Genomic DNA, 13765 nt, shown 5'->3' on the forward strand with positions numbered 1-13765 from the left:
ACAATTCTGTACATAGGAACGGGAAAAACAGTGTCGCAGAGATCGTTATACAGTCTCTTCCTAGTGACTGCGCTCAAATAATCTAACGAAAACCGTGCGCATAGAAAACGTAACGAGTCCACAACTTCTTTTAGATAGCCACGGATACCACCTGGCATACACAATGTCGTAACAGACAACTCAGGCAAAACCCTGCCTAATCTCACTTGGCAAACGGTGCGGAAAAAGGGATCCTTTACATCCCTCCAAAACAGAAAGCGGTTTGCCAACTGACGTAAAAAGAGATGCGTTAAACCTAACCCCATTCCCGTACACGTCGTAAGAGATTTGTACGACTCATCCTCTCCCAGGTTGATCCCCAAACAAAAACTGCGAAAACACGATGTAACAATTGGACGTTTGCCCGAGAACAGTGGAGTACCTGTAACACATACCCAATTTTGCTCGCCATAAAAAGGTTGCAAATCGTTGTGCGAGCGAAAATGGATAAATTCGCGCCCTTCCACTTCTCTGCCTTTTCCTTAAGCTCTACGGCTTGTCTCCTCCAGTAAGGGTCACTCTCGGAATAATACTCTAGAGGAACACCAAGGTACTTCACCGGTGTCGTCACCCACTTTACATTTTGAAATACCACCGGTGTTGAACTCCACTCTCCGTGCCAGATGCCCAGGCACTTGTCCCAGTTTACAGCACATACACTAACATAACAAAACCATTTAACTGTATTCATGACCCTAGCAATGCTTTGTTGATCTACGCAGAAGACAGCGATATCGTCCGCGTATGCTAAAACTTTAATTTCAGCTGCATGAAGTTGAAATCCCTTGACAGTGTCGTTTTTTATTAGCCTTAAACATAATGATTCAATATATATGCAAAAGAGGAGGGGGGAAAGAGGACACCCCTGCCTCCCGGACCTCTTCACTTCTATACGCCTTCCAACCGCTTTGTTGACGATAAGTCTAGTTGTACAGTTGTTATACGCCATGCGCACACCCTCGAATAACTGATCCGATGTTACTATGTTCCAAAACCGCCATAAGTCCATCGTGGGGCACACGATCAAACGCCTTTTCTAGGTCTACCTGTAGCATTGCGACGCCTGTATGCGTCACGTCGCAAATCTAAAGCACACTCCGTGCCTTGTGTATGTTTGTAAAAATTGACCTGCCTTTAATACCACATGTTTAATGCGGCCCCACTAAGATACTAATTACAGTCTGCAACCTTCTAGCCAATATTTTCATTAGTATTTTATAATCAACGTTTGTTAAGCTTATGGGCCGGTACGATGTGAGTTGGCGGAGTTTGACCATATCTTCTGTTTTGGGAATTAAAATCGTGTGGGAAGCCGAAAACGATGGTGGAAGCCTTTCTAACATATAATCTTCTTCAAACACAGCAGTTAACACAGGGGATATGTCATGTTTAAAAGCCTTATAAAAAGCAGCACTCAGGCCATCTGGGCCTGGTGACTTTCCGAGGTTTAACTTGCCAATAGCTTCCTTAACTTCATCGACGGTGATAGGAGATTCCATAAGTGACTTTGCTTCATCGTCAATTTTTGGCAGAAGTGACACAAATTCACTTTCAAACTTTGCCAGTTCAATAGGCTTCGAGAAAACAAGGTCCTATAGTGTTCAAAAAAAGCACGTTCAATATCTACTTTATCACTGCTAATTGTGCCATTATATTCAATCTCCGTTATTTCGTTACGGCGAGCGTATCTTTTTTCCGTCCCCAGCGCTCTCTTGGTGACCATTTCGCCCGCTATAAATTTTTCCGCTTTCGCTCTGACAAGCGCTGCGTGATACCGCTCCGCATCTATCTGCTCCAGTTTAGCTTTTGTGGCCCGTATCTTTTCTTTAAACGCCCCCGGTGCTCGCCTTTCTTCAGCAACCATCGTCTGCAACATAGTGCGCAACAGACTTTCTTGCTTTTGTTTCTCCTTTTTAATGGCACTTGCCCTTTCGATTGCTCCCATTTTTATTTCTTGTTTGAAGTGTTCACATTGAACGCCGTATTTTTCATTGCTGCAATTTTCTATTTTTTCCCAAAGAGTTTCTTACTCGTTCCATGAAAATATCATCTTCTAAGAGTTTGTCATTTCATTTCCATAAATCCCGTGTAAATTTCTTGGTGTTTTCCTTTTTACTACCAAGGAAAAAGCAAACTAAGCAGTGGTCGGAGAGAGAGAGAGAGAGAGAAAACACTTTATTTGATCACTAGTTGGGCTAACGACGAGTGGTGACCAGCGCTTGGAGGGTGCCGGTGACCTGAGCAGCTCGTTCAGCAAGTCCTTGCTGGACTTGAGGGTCCGAGCTGCGTAACGCCGCCTCCCAGTGCTCTTCACAAGAGAACAAGAGATGAGAGGGAATGAGTTGTGGGGGCATTGCCAAACGATATGAGAGACTGTTTCGGTGGCTCCGCAGTCGGGGCATTGGGGAGAACGAAACCGGGGATACGCTATAATCACAACACGAAGGCAGCAATTCGGCTGAAATGTATGCCCTATCCAAGCGGGCGTGGCTAGCCCCTTGGAAATGTGTAAACTGGACATATCTTCCGCTGCCAAAACAATCTCCCACGTCTTCCAGACCGAAATAATTCACAATTTCGCATAATAATACAGTGCTTACATCCCGATAAGGCGTATTGCTGGTTTTGTCCAATTCCGAGCAAACACAATTAAAATCACCCAATAACACTGTATATCGTTCGCTGCTCCAGTATTTTCCTATTTCTTCAAAAAAAAAATCGCGCCTTTCTTGCACTCTAGTTGGTGCATATACACAAATCACTCGCCACTGCTCTGATGATAATGAGAAATCACAAAATACAAAGCGCCCATTTTGGCATGCTGTTACGTTTTCTATCACCACCTCTAACGACTTGCGTATCAGAAGAACACAGCCTGCCGACAGTCCAACAGCGTGGCTAACACATACGTAGTAGCGCGTTGTAAAAGGCCGCACCATAACGTCGGTCTGGTCCTCATTTCGACTTTCGTTTCCTCAATGGCGATGATGTCAAGGTCTTTCTCCGTTACAATGCGGTACAGTTGATTTTGTCTCCTCTTAGCTGAGAGTCCTCGTACATTGAGGGTAGCTAATCGAAATGGCTTATGTAAGGACAACATTTAGGGGAACCAGACCGAGCGCATGGCGCTTACCTTAATCTCACGCCGTATGATGTGCGTTGGCCTACACGTGTTCACGTAATCTTAGTGCCGCCTTTTCCAGGTGACAACCCTCCTGGCTTGGCTGCTGCTCGATGATTCTTTTTTCCCCGTCCGGCCTGCCACGGCGCCTCTGGCTTTCCCTGGTTTGGTTCCTCCCCAGCCTCTGGGCCATCTTCATGACGGTGCTTGTTTGGCTGCACCTCGAAGTCCATTATTGCGCTCTCAGCTCCGGTAGTTTCAACGCTGTCCCCGTCTGGAGCGGCGGCTTCCGCTTCCCGAGAAGAGTCAGCTGCTCGCCCGATGTTCCCCTGCGTCTTCACTGTCTTGTTCGGTTCCTTTCCCGAAGTTGCCTAGCCAGTTGCCTCCTCGAGGTCAGCGTTCGGGGGTTCAGGCGTTGCGGGCGCCGCTGCACCTTCTGCTTCTTCTTCGTCCATAACGAAGTCACTATTGTCTCCCTCCAAACCTCGACCCACAGCCCGGGCATACGAGCGGGTGCAGTCTGCCTGCTCGTGCCCGAAGGCGTGGCATTCAGAGCACCTGGGGACCCGGCATTCTCGGCGAATATGACCGGCCCTCTGACACCTGAGGCACATTGGGGCTCGTCCAGGCACCGCGACGAGCACAGTGCCGGGGCCCAACCGCAGCTGATGAGGCAACCGGTCTGGAGTGACACCTTCGTGTAAAACGAGGCGCACAATCCGTGTTGTCGACTCGGAGTTCTCAAAGTCCTGGACACGCCACTTATCACTCGCCACCTCCTTCACGTCGCCGTACTCGGAGAATACCTTGCGTATGGTCTCGTTGGTCACGTTGAAGGCGACCAAATGCAGCTTCACCCGGAGTTCGTGCCTTAATGGGTCAACGACGAGGCAGGGGCGTCCTTTCACTTTGAGCGGCCCGCGTTCCAGCAGTTTTTTCTTCGCGTCGTGCGTCCGAAAATTAACGAGCCATACGTGAGACATCTGGAACGCTCCTATGCCACTAACTTCCTTTATAACATCGGCGCCTCTCAACGGTTCTCTGAAGTCGTCAATTCTATACGGTCGACCGCCGACGTCGCAATGCAGAACGACCACGCGGTTCATCGCTTCTCCGGTGGGCAGGGGAAAGGGGGGGGGGGGGGGGCAGAACAACACGGTAATCCTTTGGCAACGAAGAATACGGTTCACCACGGCCGGCGACGGCCGTTAACGCAGCTCGCACGGAGCCAACCATCCTGCGTCCGCTCCTCTCGGCAGCCTAAGGCAGAATGATTGGGCTAAGGCCGTGAGTTAGTAACCGAGAGTCAAACGGCTTACTCCCTCGCCCGTAACGGTGCGGAGCCTCCTTAGGACCTCCCAATGCCCGTCCGCGTCCATCGAGCGCACACCACCATCACGCGAAAGTCAAGCGAAATTCGATTTGATCCGTGAGGTGAAGTTTCATTTAGGCAATAATCGAGGTGCAACTCACGGCTCAAATCGAATGACGGTCGGGGCGCAAATCAGATGTCACTCGGGGCGAAACTTGGTTGTCATTTCGAGTACCCGTACTCCGCACCCTCGCCATCATCCGCGGAGTGGAGATGCTGCCATTTTTCTAGTCGTCGAGTTTCCTAGTGCTTGGGCCCTGATTGACTGATTGATTGATTGATTGATTGATTGATTGATTGATTGATTGATTGATTGATTGATTGATTGATTGATTGATTGATTGATTGATTGATTGATTGATTGATTGATTGATTGATTGACGTTCTTATAAGTCGCTACCCGACACATTCCTGCGGGTATACGTGCCACCGCTAGCGAGCATAATTTGACTTTCAGAGGGCATCTATGCTTGCGTGTATCAAGATGTGGTCGTGAAGGCGACATCATCATCATCTTCTTCTTCATATTCTTATTTTTCCCTTTGTATCCTTTCCTTCATCTCTCCGTTACTATGACTAAGAGGATTGGTTAGTCGCCCTTGTTAGGCATATGTCTGGCAGCCCCAACGTTAAGCTTGACAACTTGCCAAGCAACGTCAAACTGAGTCATTGTACATCAATCTGCGGGCACCGTTTGACGGCGTTAGTCCGTTGGGCTAACCCGAGGCCGGCCTATACCCGCGTGCACTCCCCTCCTTCCGCTGCGCCACCAGCAACTCGGCTGACTCCTTGGCTCCATCTTACATTTTACATCCATCGAGGTATTTTATACCCGTTTACACGGGTGGACAGAACATCTTCTACAAGCGAAGTATGTTTTGTACCTCACGTTGTTTCACACAACATAAATTGGCATAAGTTATTACAAGTGAAGCTGTTTAACCTTGAACTAAGTTCGGTGGCGTTAGCAAAAAAAGACAGAAAAAACGAACTGCGCCCCCTGTAAAGGGTGCACCACCGCAGATAAGGTATTAGACCGGTGAAGCCGGCTTTGTAGCCTGTTTGAGTGGTATCACAGAAGGCGCAAGCGTATACGCACCTCTTACTACACCATTTCAAAGGTACTAGTCTTTTTTGGATTCTAAAACGCAAAAAGAATTGGCGCAGCTTGCAATGGTGGTGCAAGGCTGGAGAAACACCGTAGTTGGGGGTCGACCTAGCTTGTTTCCTTCTTGGATCCGCTGTCAGTGCGGGGGACACACTGGAACATCCTTGTAAAATCCGGTTAAACGTGGCCTCACCCCTGAGAGCTTATCCTAGCTTAGCAAGAACATCGCAAAGCCTAGAAAACGTAGCAAAACTTAGCGACACCGGAAGAAACTAGGTGGACGGGCAGCTGCGCTGTTCTTTTTTTGCAACTGAACATTTTTTTTAACACCCTACAGAAAGCCAAGCGTGTTGCCGCCGTCCAACACCCTTTTCGTAACACAACTATAGTTTTTTTTATTTTAAATGTTCAGATGGATATTTTTTTAGGTGAGGTATCTTTTATTTCAATTTATCGTTAATTGTTACATCGCAAGGCTGACGACAAAAGCTGCATAGAAGCAGCTTGACAAGCCCGTCAGCCCAATTCAAACGTCAGCATTTCACGTGCTATTTCACGTGCTAAAGCTGAACTTGGGGCATGGGACACACCGTATATGGAGACGAGCGATCATTGCAGACGAAGTTTTTTTCTTTTGCTTTGAATATTTCTTACGAGTAGAGGAGGGTATGAGGAAATGTCTTGTTCTTCACAGTGCTACATGTATGCATGGCCTTATTCAATGAACAGCTGAACGCCTTTTCGACACCATTTCAACACCCTTAGAAAAACCAAGTGTGTTGAAGTTGATCAACAACTTTTTTCTTCACACAAAAAGGGTGTAGAGCGAGGAAAAGGGTGTTGAGATTCAAGAAAAAGGGTGTAATTGACTCCCAACACCCTTTTTCCACTTGTGCTACACCCTTTTTTGCCAAAAAGGGCGTAAAAAAAGTTTTTGTGTGTATCGTAGAAGTGCTGTAGCACTACAACCGCGCCAACTGAACAGTGCAAGGGGTGCGGCAAAGACATCTAAGAGGCCAACAAACCAAAAAAAAAAGTTTGCATCATTAAAAATATTGGGCAACTCATACATCGCTGCAGTTCTGTTCGACGGGAAAAAGTTGTCGCTATCGGGGAGGAATGAGTGCTGAGACGGGTGGATTTCAAATGACCCGCTCACTGCGTCCGCATAGTGACGCAATTGGAGCATAACTCAAAAACCGTCCGCTTGCCACGGTGCAAACTTGAAATCAAACCAGGTGCCGTGCCCTCGAACCCCGCCTGCTGTCGCCTCCTGTTCCTCTATTCGGCAAATAGAAGCTTTCCCTATATACGTACCGAGGGCGCGCCAAGATAAATTCAAGATAACTGAGAGCGAACGACGGCAAGATAGCACCCCGCAAAGGAAGCTGCAGCTTAGTGAAAGTTTTAACGGCTAAAGCGTCACTAGGCTCCATAGTGTTATGAGGCGATGATGCCGTAGAAAAAATGTATTTCCGGTATTCACAACACAAGAGGCTGGACGACGCTAGTAGCACACACCGATAAATGCGAAACCATTACACCTCGTCCTCTACTGCAACTTGTCGCACAATCCCCGTTAGTTTAAACTGTGGCAAATATATCCCAATAACCACATTGTTAGTCGCCTTGCGGTGCTTCGTGTCATTAGAGAATAGAGAGTTTTAGCACTACGAATTTCCAAAACGGCTCTGAACATCCTGCTGCAAAAGCCACCCGAAAGAAAAGTAAAGATTATTTGGACGCCAGCCCACTCAACCCTCAAGGGCAACACGACCGCCCATGACATCGCCCGAGATCTATCCCGCCAGGCGACACGAGGGTGTAGGTTAGAGACTGCGTGTCCTTTGGTTACGTATCAGGACATAACGGGGTACTATAAGTGCCAAAGAATGATCTATCCCCCCGGTCATGCATCCCTAACCAAAGAGCAGGAGCACTGCCTCCGGCTCCTCCAAACAAATACGTTTCCTCATCCGTCAAAACTTCACTTGCTCCATCCCACTCAGTACTTCCAGCTGTGCAAATTTTGCGCTTCCCCGGGCACCCTGTACCATATGGTATGGGAGTGTTCGGCAAACCCCAAAATTCCAAGAATCGCGCACCCTTCCCGTGAGCAGTGGGAGAAGGAGCTGTCCAGCTCCGGTCTCGATTCCCAGCTTAGGCTGGTGGAAAGGGCCGTAGCGGCAGGGGTCTCCAATGGAGTCCTGGAATGAGGGCCCCACACCACATTACGATGCTCCCAATAAAGTTTATCCTCCTCCTCCTCCTCCTGTCCCGTCTGTTCCGTGGTTACCGTGTGGACGGGGACCCGACTGCGACAGCACTTGCGGGCATGGCGAGGGCCGGCCGCGGAACTAATGCCCTTACCGAAACGAATACGCAAGTGCCCAGAAGTGTCCCGGTCAACACGGTAACTACGTACAACACGGAGCATACAGAGTGCTACGTAGGCTCCGTGCTGTACGTAGTTACCGTGTTTTAGCACTCCGTATGCTCCGCTGCGCCTGCGCGCTCTGAAGGGCGAGGAGGCGCACCCCACCATGACGAATGCACGGGGAAGGCGAGGGCCGGCCCGCGAAATAATCCACATACCGCGACGAATGCGCAAGTGCCCAGACGGGTACGGGTCAACACGGTAACTACTTACAACACGGAACATACGGACTGCTAAAACTCTCTTCTCTATAGTGGAAATGTCATACGTGATGTTTTGACATTTTCCGTAATTTTTCATATTCTTAATTTTTTAGCGTTTCAAAATTTCGTTCGACCAAATATCTCCATTTACGCTAATATAGCGATTAAAGGTGGAGCTTCTGCAAAACCTGCATTATTGCTGAAATGCATGGCGTTGTACGGTTTGCCATTTTTCGTAATTATTTTGTTTTTTTTTTCTTATTTTCTAGTTTTTCAAAATTTCCGTCCACCGATTGTCTCCATTTACGCTATTATAACGATTCCGCTTAGAACTTTCGCGAAATCTGCACTATTGTGGAAATGCAGGGCGTTACACGGGTCGCCATTTTCCGTATTTTTTAATTTTTTATTTATTTTTTCATAATTTCGTTCGACCAATTATGTCTATTATCGCTATTTTAACGATTACGGATGGAACTTTCGCCAAATTTGCATTATTGTGGAAATACATGGCGTTCTGCGGTTTCATTTTCTGTGACTTTTTTTAATATTTTTGTTTATTTTTTTAGTTTTCAAAATTTCGTGCCACCAGTTATCTGCATATACGCTATTATAACGATTACGGGTGGAACTTTTGCGCTATCTTAATTTTTGTGGAAATTCAGGGCGTTACACGGTCTTGGCTGTGGGAATACTGGGCAAAGAATGCTACGCATTAAAATGTCGCAGTTAAATTGACCTCTGACCGGATACGACGGTCCAGCGAACTTGACCCTCGTACGTTTTATCCCAGCGCCACGATTGAACGACACGGTCTTCGTGACAACCGCTCAAGAGTAGCCGCAATCATTGCAATCCTTACAATCGTGTGAGGAAACGCGCTTCAGTTTTCCCGCCGTAGCAAAGACCGGTTCCCAGGATAGAAAAGAATTCCGGTCGAAATAAATGAAGGTCGTCTGGCCTTCATCTTTTGATACGTCAGTTCATATTGCTTCTAAAAAGATGTCTTCCCAGTCATGCATTTGTGTTCCGGGGTGAAGACGACTTTAAGCAGATTGGTGTAAACTTGGTTTTTGTGACCTGGCTTTCCCACATTGCCTGTTGCGCAGTGAAGCACGGCCATCTGCCGAGGGGGTATGGTTGCAGAAAACGGCCGTAACTGTTGTGTCATCAAAAGTATCCGGAAACAAATTGTATGACTATTTATCCGCTAAGACGACTCTACCAGTATGCCGAGTTTCATTTATTTGTCTTAATTAGTTAGCTCATAGTGAAGTTGTAAACGTTTCAGAATTACTGTCTGCTGTCAATACCTGGCCGTCCACGGTGGGTTACAGAAAACGGCCGTAACCTTTGTTTTACCAGAACTATCCGGCGCACATTGTATGACAATTAGCCGCTAAGGCGTCTCTAACATTATGCACAAGAAAGAAGCCGGATCTAAACGGTTTCTTCGTAAAGACAACCCACAGCTCCAAAGATTCCTGCGGATGGCTTCAATGTGTTACGAAATATTTCTGCCGACAGCTTCACCCCTTACACCCCCCCCCCCCCCCGAAAAAAAGGCTTCAGTGGTGAATAAAACGCAAAAAAATTCAAATTACGGTGTTTTATGCGCCGAATCGCTGCACCTGGACTATGAGGAAGTGGCGCACCTTAGTGGAGGACTCCGGATCAATTTTAACCAAAATTTTCACCAGAAATTCGAAAACTCGACGGAGGGGCGTTTTCTCTTTCTCCTCCACCTGGAAACCAGCCACTGCAGCGGGGACCCACGCTCTTTGGGTTCAGCAGCACGCGCGTATACATACATACATACATACATACATACATACATACATACATACATACATACATACATACATACATACACACACACACACACACACACACACATACATACATACAGTGTGTTGCGACGGTAATTGGAACACTTTAAAAAATTTTCCTGAGCGAACCGCCGCTCTGTTCGCGCTCAAACTTCACACGAAGGTCGCATTTTGTGGTATATTTTGTTTGACACCGGGAACAACGGCGGTACTTACCTGTTTATTCTGAAAATAAATAAAAACGGTTTTCGCCAATGGGAAAATGGCGGCGATTTGGACGTGCGAGCCCGAAAACTAGGTTTTCTGATCGTCTGTTAGCTCATTTCTAGGTGCATTTTCTGATCGCCTGCTGCACCATTTGGCTCCGTACGTGAATCCCAAACATGCGTTTCACTCTGCAGGCGGTTCCGTCGTTCCAATATCAACTTGCGCTGGCTCACACGTCCAAATCAGCCGCCATTTTCCCATAGGCGAGGATCGCTTTTATTTATTTTCAAAATACACAGGTAAGTACCATCGTTGCTCCCGGTACCAAACAAAATAGACCACAAATTGCGACCTTCGTGGCAAGTTTGAGCGCGAACAGAGCGGTGGTTCGCTCAGGAAAAATTTTTTAAAGTGTTCCAATTATCGTCGCAACACCCTGTAATACATACATACATACATACATACATACATACATACATACATACATACATACATACATACATACATACATACATAGTCACACATTAAAAAAAAAAAAGGATGTGGAGTTCCTGGAACCTGCACAAAGCTTTCTGATCCAATAACTGAGGAGACAAAACCCTTCGCGGTACAAATTAATTTCGTCCAAGTACATTTTGGAAGCGGCTGTAGCCCCGTAAGACCCGCAAATGTGCCGCGATCCGGAACGGTGCTCCACCATCTCTCTCCCGCAGTACGCCGACCCCCGCCGACCCCAACCGAATCGGCAGCTGCCTCCGGGCCTCTTTCCCTCACCGGATAAAAATAAAAGTGAAGGAGGTTGTAAAAAGACGCGCGTACGTACGTTTTCGTGGTCCAACTGTTGAATGGCCTTGATTTCCCTAGACGCACAAGACAGCACAAGTTGAATATAATAATCAAACGCGTTCCGAGGACGTGCTAATTTCCAAAATGCAAACGCTCCGATGAGATCGTACCTGAATGTAGCGCACGGCAGGCTATTATCGACAACCCTGTGCGGTATTTTCTTGATGGCCACAATTTGATTCGAGGCCAAACATCGCGCCTTTAAAACGACTCCGTGTGCACCCTCGCCGATTAATCCCAGAGCTTTGAAATTGTCCATCGTTCTCCGAGGCAGTCGTACGCAATCGGCAAGCGCGCGCGTGCTGTGTACGCTACGTTGCCATGGTAGTGGGGGGGATCCCGATGGAAGACAGCCGAAACGCGAGCCAAACCGTACGCGCGGGTAGAAAAATAAAGGAATAACTCTGGTAATTATACCGAAAATATTGCGCGAGTGGGTTGTGCTTGAGAACAGCATCGTATTCAGCTCTGGCGAGTGCTCACGGGAGGACTTCATGAACTTCTGCTTTTCTTTTACTTTGATAAGGAACCTCTGCTAATGCACGCCAGACTGCCCCGAATGAACACCACCAATCACCTTACGGGCACTACTTTCAACCTTATCTTTTTCGTTTTTTCTCTAATTATTATTTTTTAATTCCAGCCTCCGTTGCCCAGCGCAGCAACAGTGCAGCGTAGGCGGTGTAGATGTCGCTAGTCACAAAAGATGATTCCGACTCCCGCAGCCAATCAATGAGTGCGAAGCCAGCTCCCCATTTGTTTGGTGTTCGTGCTTGAGTGCGTGAAATTTGACAGTGCCCGTAAACCCCGGTGAAAGCCTGCGAAAACAGGCCGCTGAGTGGAATTTATTTCCTCAATGACCTTCGCCAGCGCGCCAGCACCGCGCAACAACTTCTGGCGGAGCGCGCGCGACAGCTCTCGTGCTGAATGAGGGCCGACCGGCTTCCCTCGCAAATACAGTCGCTGCCGCTTTCCCAACATGGCGGACATGACGGATAGCCAGGCAGCGTTCCGGGGCACTGCAATGCTGCGGGCCGTCTTGTGAGCGCCTCTTCGGTCCCATCTTCACGGAGAGAGTGTGCGGTAAGTGGCCGTTTCGACGAGCCCGCCACTGCTCGAAGCTTTTGGAGCGCCGGAAACGAGATTTGAGGGCGCGACGTTGCTTCTCGACCGCCGGCTTCCGACGCGTTGACAAATTTTCCGCGGGAGTAGCTCGCGCGCGACAAACGCCGTGCGAGCGGCTCTCCGTCGCAACTACGAACGCATCGGGCAAGTCCGAAGCCGAACACTAATAGCGGTAGGGTTTGTTCTTTGCCGCGTAGTAGCGGGCGCCGTTTTAAAATACTGATAAAAAAAAAATTTAAGGGTGGCACGAGTCAGTCGAATGCCGCCGCTTCTCAAAGCGCGCCCAACGCTAGGCCTAGCGGCAATGTTTAAAGCTCCCGAACAGTTACGCCCTGCGTTCGTGCCTCGCGCCGAGCGAAGCGTGCCGAACAGCGCTCGCAGCCTGCGTGCGTCTCGTGAGATTCGTGGGCATTTAATTTGCCGCTTCGGCCAGTTGCTGCCCCGTTGGCCGCGTAGGGGCCCCCCGCGTTGAATGCCGTTGCCCGCGGAAGCGACTCGTCTCCGTACTTCCAACACAGTCGTCTCGCAGTCTGATCGCAACGTGCGGGTCACGGTTTTTTGTTGCTCTTGTTTTTTTTTTAACCAGCGTTTGAAGTTTTGAGAGGCCGGGTGCGTGCGACAGAACACCGTTTTTAAAAGTCAGTGCTATCAGTCATCAACATTCTTCGCGAGCGCCCAGCGTGTGTCCGTGAAGAAGCGACTTCCTTGAGTCTTCCCGAGGTCATTACCGGTGTGTAAACATACCTGCGAGTGATTTTCTCCGCTCCGTAGTTGTTTCCACTCGCAGTTTTAGCTACGGAAGCTAATGATAGCGGCACGGGCGAAACCGCACTGGCGAGAGTACTTGTGAATGGGCGATCGTCTCGCGTATTTCAAGTGTTGCTTTCAACGATAGCGCAAGGAAAAGCAGTGTACTGTATGCGCGTAGATATTCTCGGATCGCGAAGTCGCTTGAGTGTTGTGTTTTTAAATGTTTGTGATGTGTGCGATTTGGGCTGTTTGTTGCTGTGGGGAAGTTGAGTTTTGGTTTTCCGTTTTGTTGTGGGATCGGCACAGAGAGAAGCGATCGGCAGCTGAGTGTAAAGCAGCATGGAGCCAGCCACCAACGGCTGCAAGGATGGGCCAACGCCGCTGCTTGTGCAGAACCACTCGGAGGCCGGCACACAGCAGGTCAATACCCCCCGCCTTTTTTTCTACCCCCCCCCCCCCCCCCCCCCCCCCCCAACACCCGCAGCTGTGCGTAGTGATTGAAATGTTATGGCGTGTGGCGTCCTTGTTGTCTTTCATGGTGTATTTGTTGTGGCGAGCGTATCTGAACTGATACTCCTAATAAATTCACTTTCAGCTTCTATTGCGTGTGCTGGTAAATTCTTTGCACAGTTTCGTGTACAGTCGTTGGTAATTTTCTAAGTACCAGGCGTACTAAATGTGACCATGTTCGTAGTGGTCTTGGAACACCTGATGAGTGCATTTTACGG

At 48.4% G+C, this 13765-nt stretch overlaps 2 protein-coding genes across 4 annotated transcripts in view; one reads left to right on the plus strand and one right to left on the minus strand.

The window, feature by feature from the left end:
• The window catches only part of LOC144149301 (cyclin-dependent kinase 20-like), a 47426-nt gene extending 35895 nt beyond the window's left edge, over positions 1 to 11531 (minus strand). The window contains exons 1-2 of the mRNA XM_077680871.1: positions 11273 to 11531; positions 11140 to 11176 (exon numbers count right to left, since the gene is read on the minus strand). Coding sequence (XP_077536997.1) covers positions 11140 to 11176; positions 11273 to 11421 — 186 coding nt within the window. The 5' untranslated portion in view covers positions 11422 to 11531. The remainder of the gene's footprint in view (positions 1 to 11139; positions 11177 to 11272) is intronic.
• A 361-nt stretch (positions 11532 to 11892) lies between these two features.
• LOC144148971 (uncharacterized) overlaps positions 11893 to 13765 on the plus strand; it is an 84097-nt gene continuing 82224 nt past the window's right edge. Inside the window, exons 1-2 of one of the 3 annotated variants that reach the window (XM_077680488.1) lie at positions 11893 to 12245; positions 13344 to 13457. In XM_077680488.1, the coding sequence (XP_077536614.1) occupies positions 13377 to 13457 (81 nt within the window). In that variant the 5' untranslated portion in view covers positions 11893 to 12245; positions 13344 to 13376. Of the gene's footprint in view, positions 12246 to 12369; positions 12460 to 13343; positions 13458 to 13765 lie in introns of those variants that run through there. The other 2 variants (XM_077680490.1, XM_077680489.1) reach the window with 2 other exon arrangements.

Source organism: Haemaphysalis longicornis, unplaced genomic scaffold, assembly GCF_048455015.1.
Source record: "Haemaphysalis longicornis isolate Haplotype H1 unplaced genomic scaffold, Haemaphysalis longicornis Haplotype H1 scaffold_8, whole genome shotgun sequence".
Taxonomy (NCBI): domain Eukaryota; kingdom Metazoa; phylum Arthropoda; class Arachnida; order Ixodida; family Ixodidae; genus Haemaphysalis; species Haemaphysalis longicornis.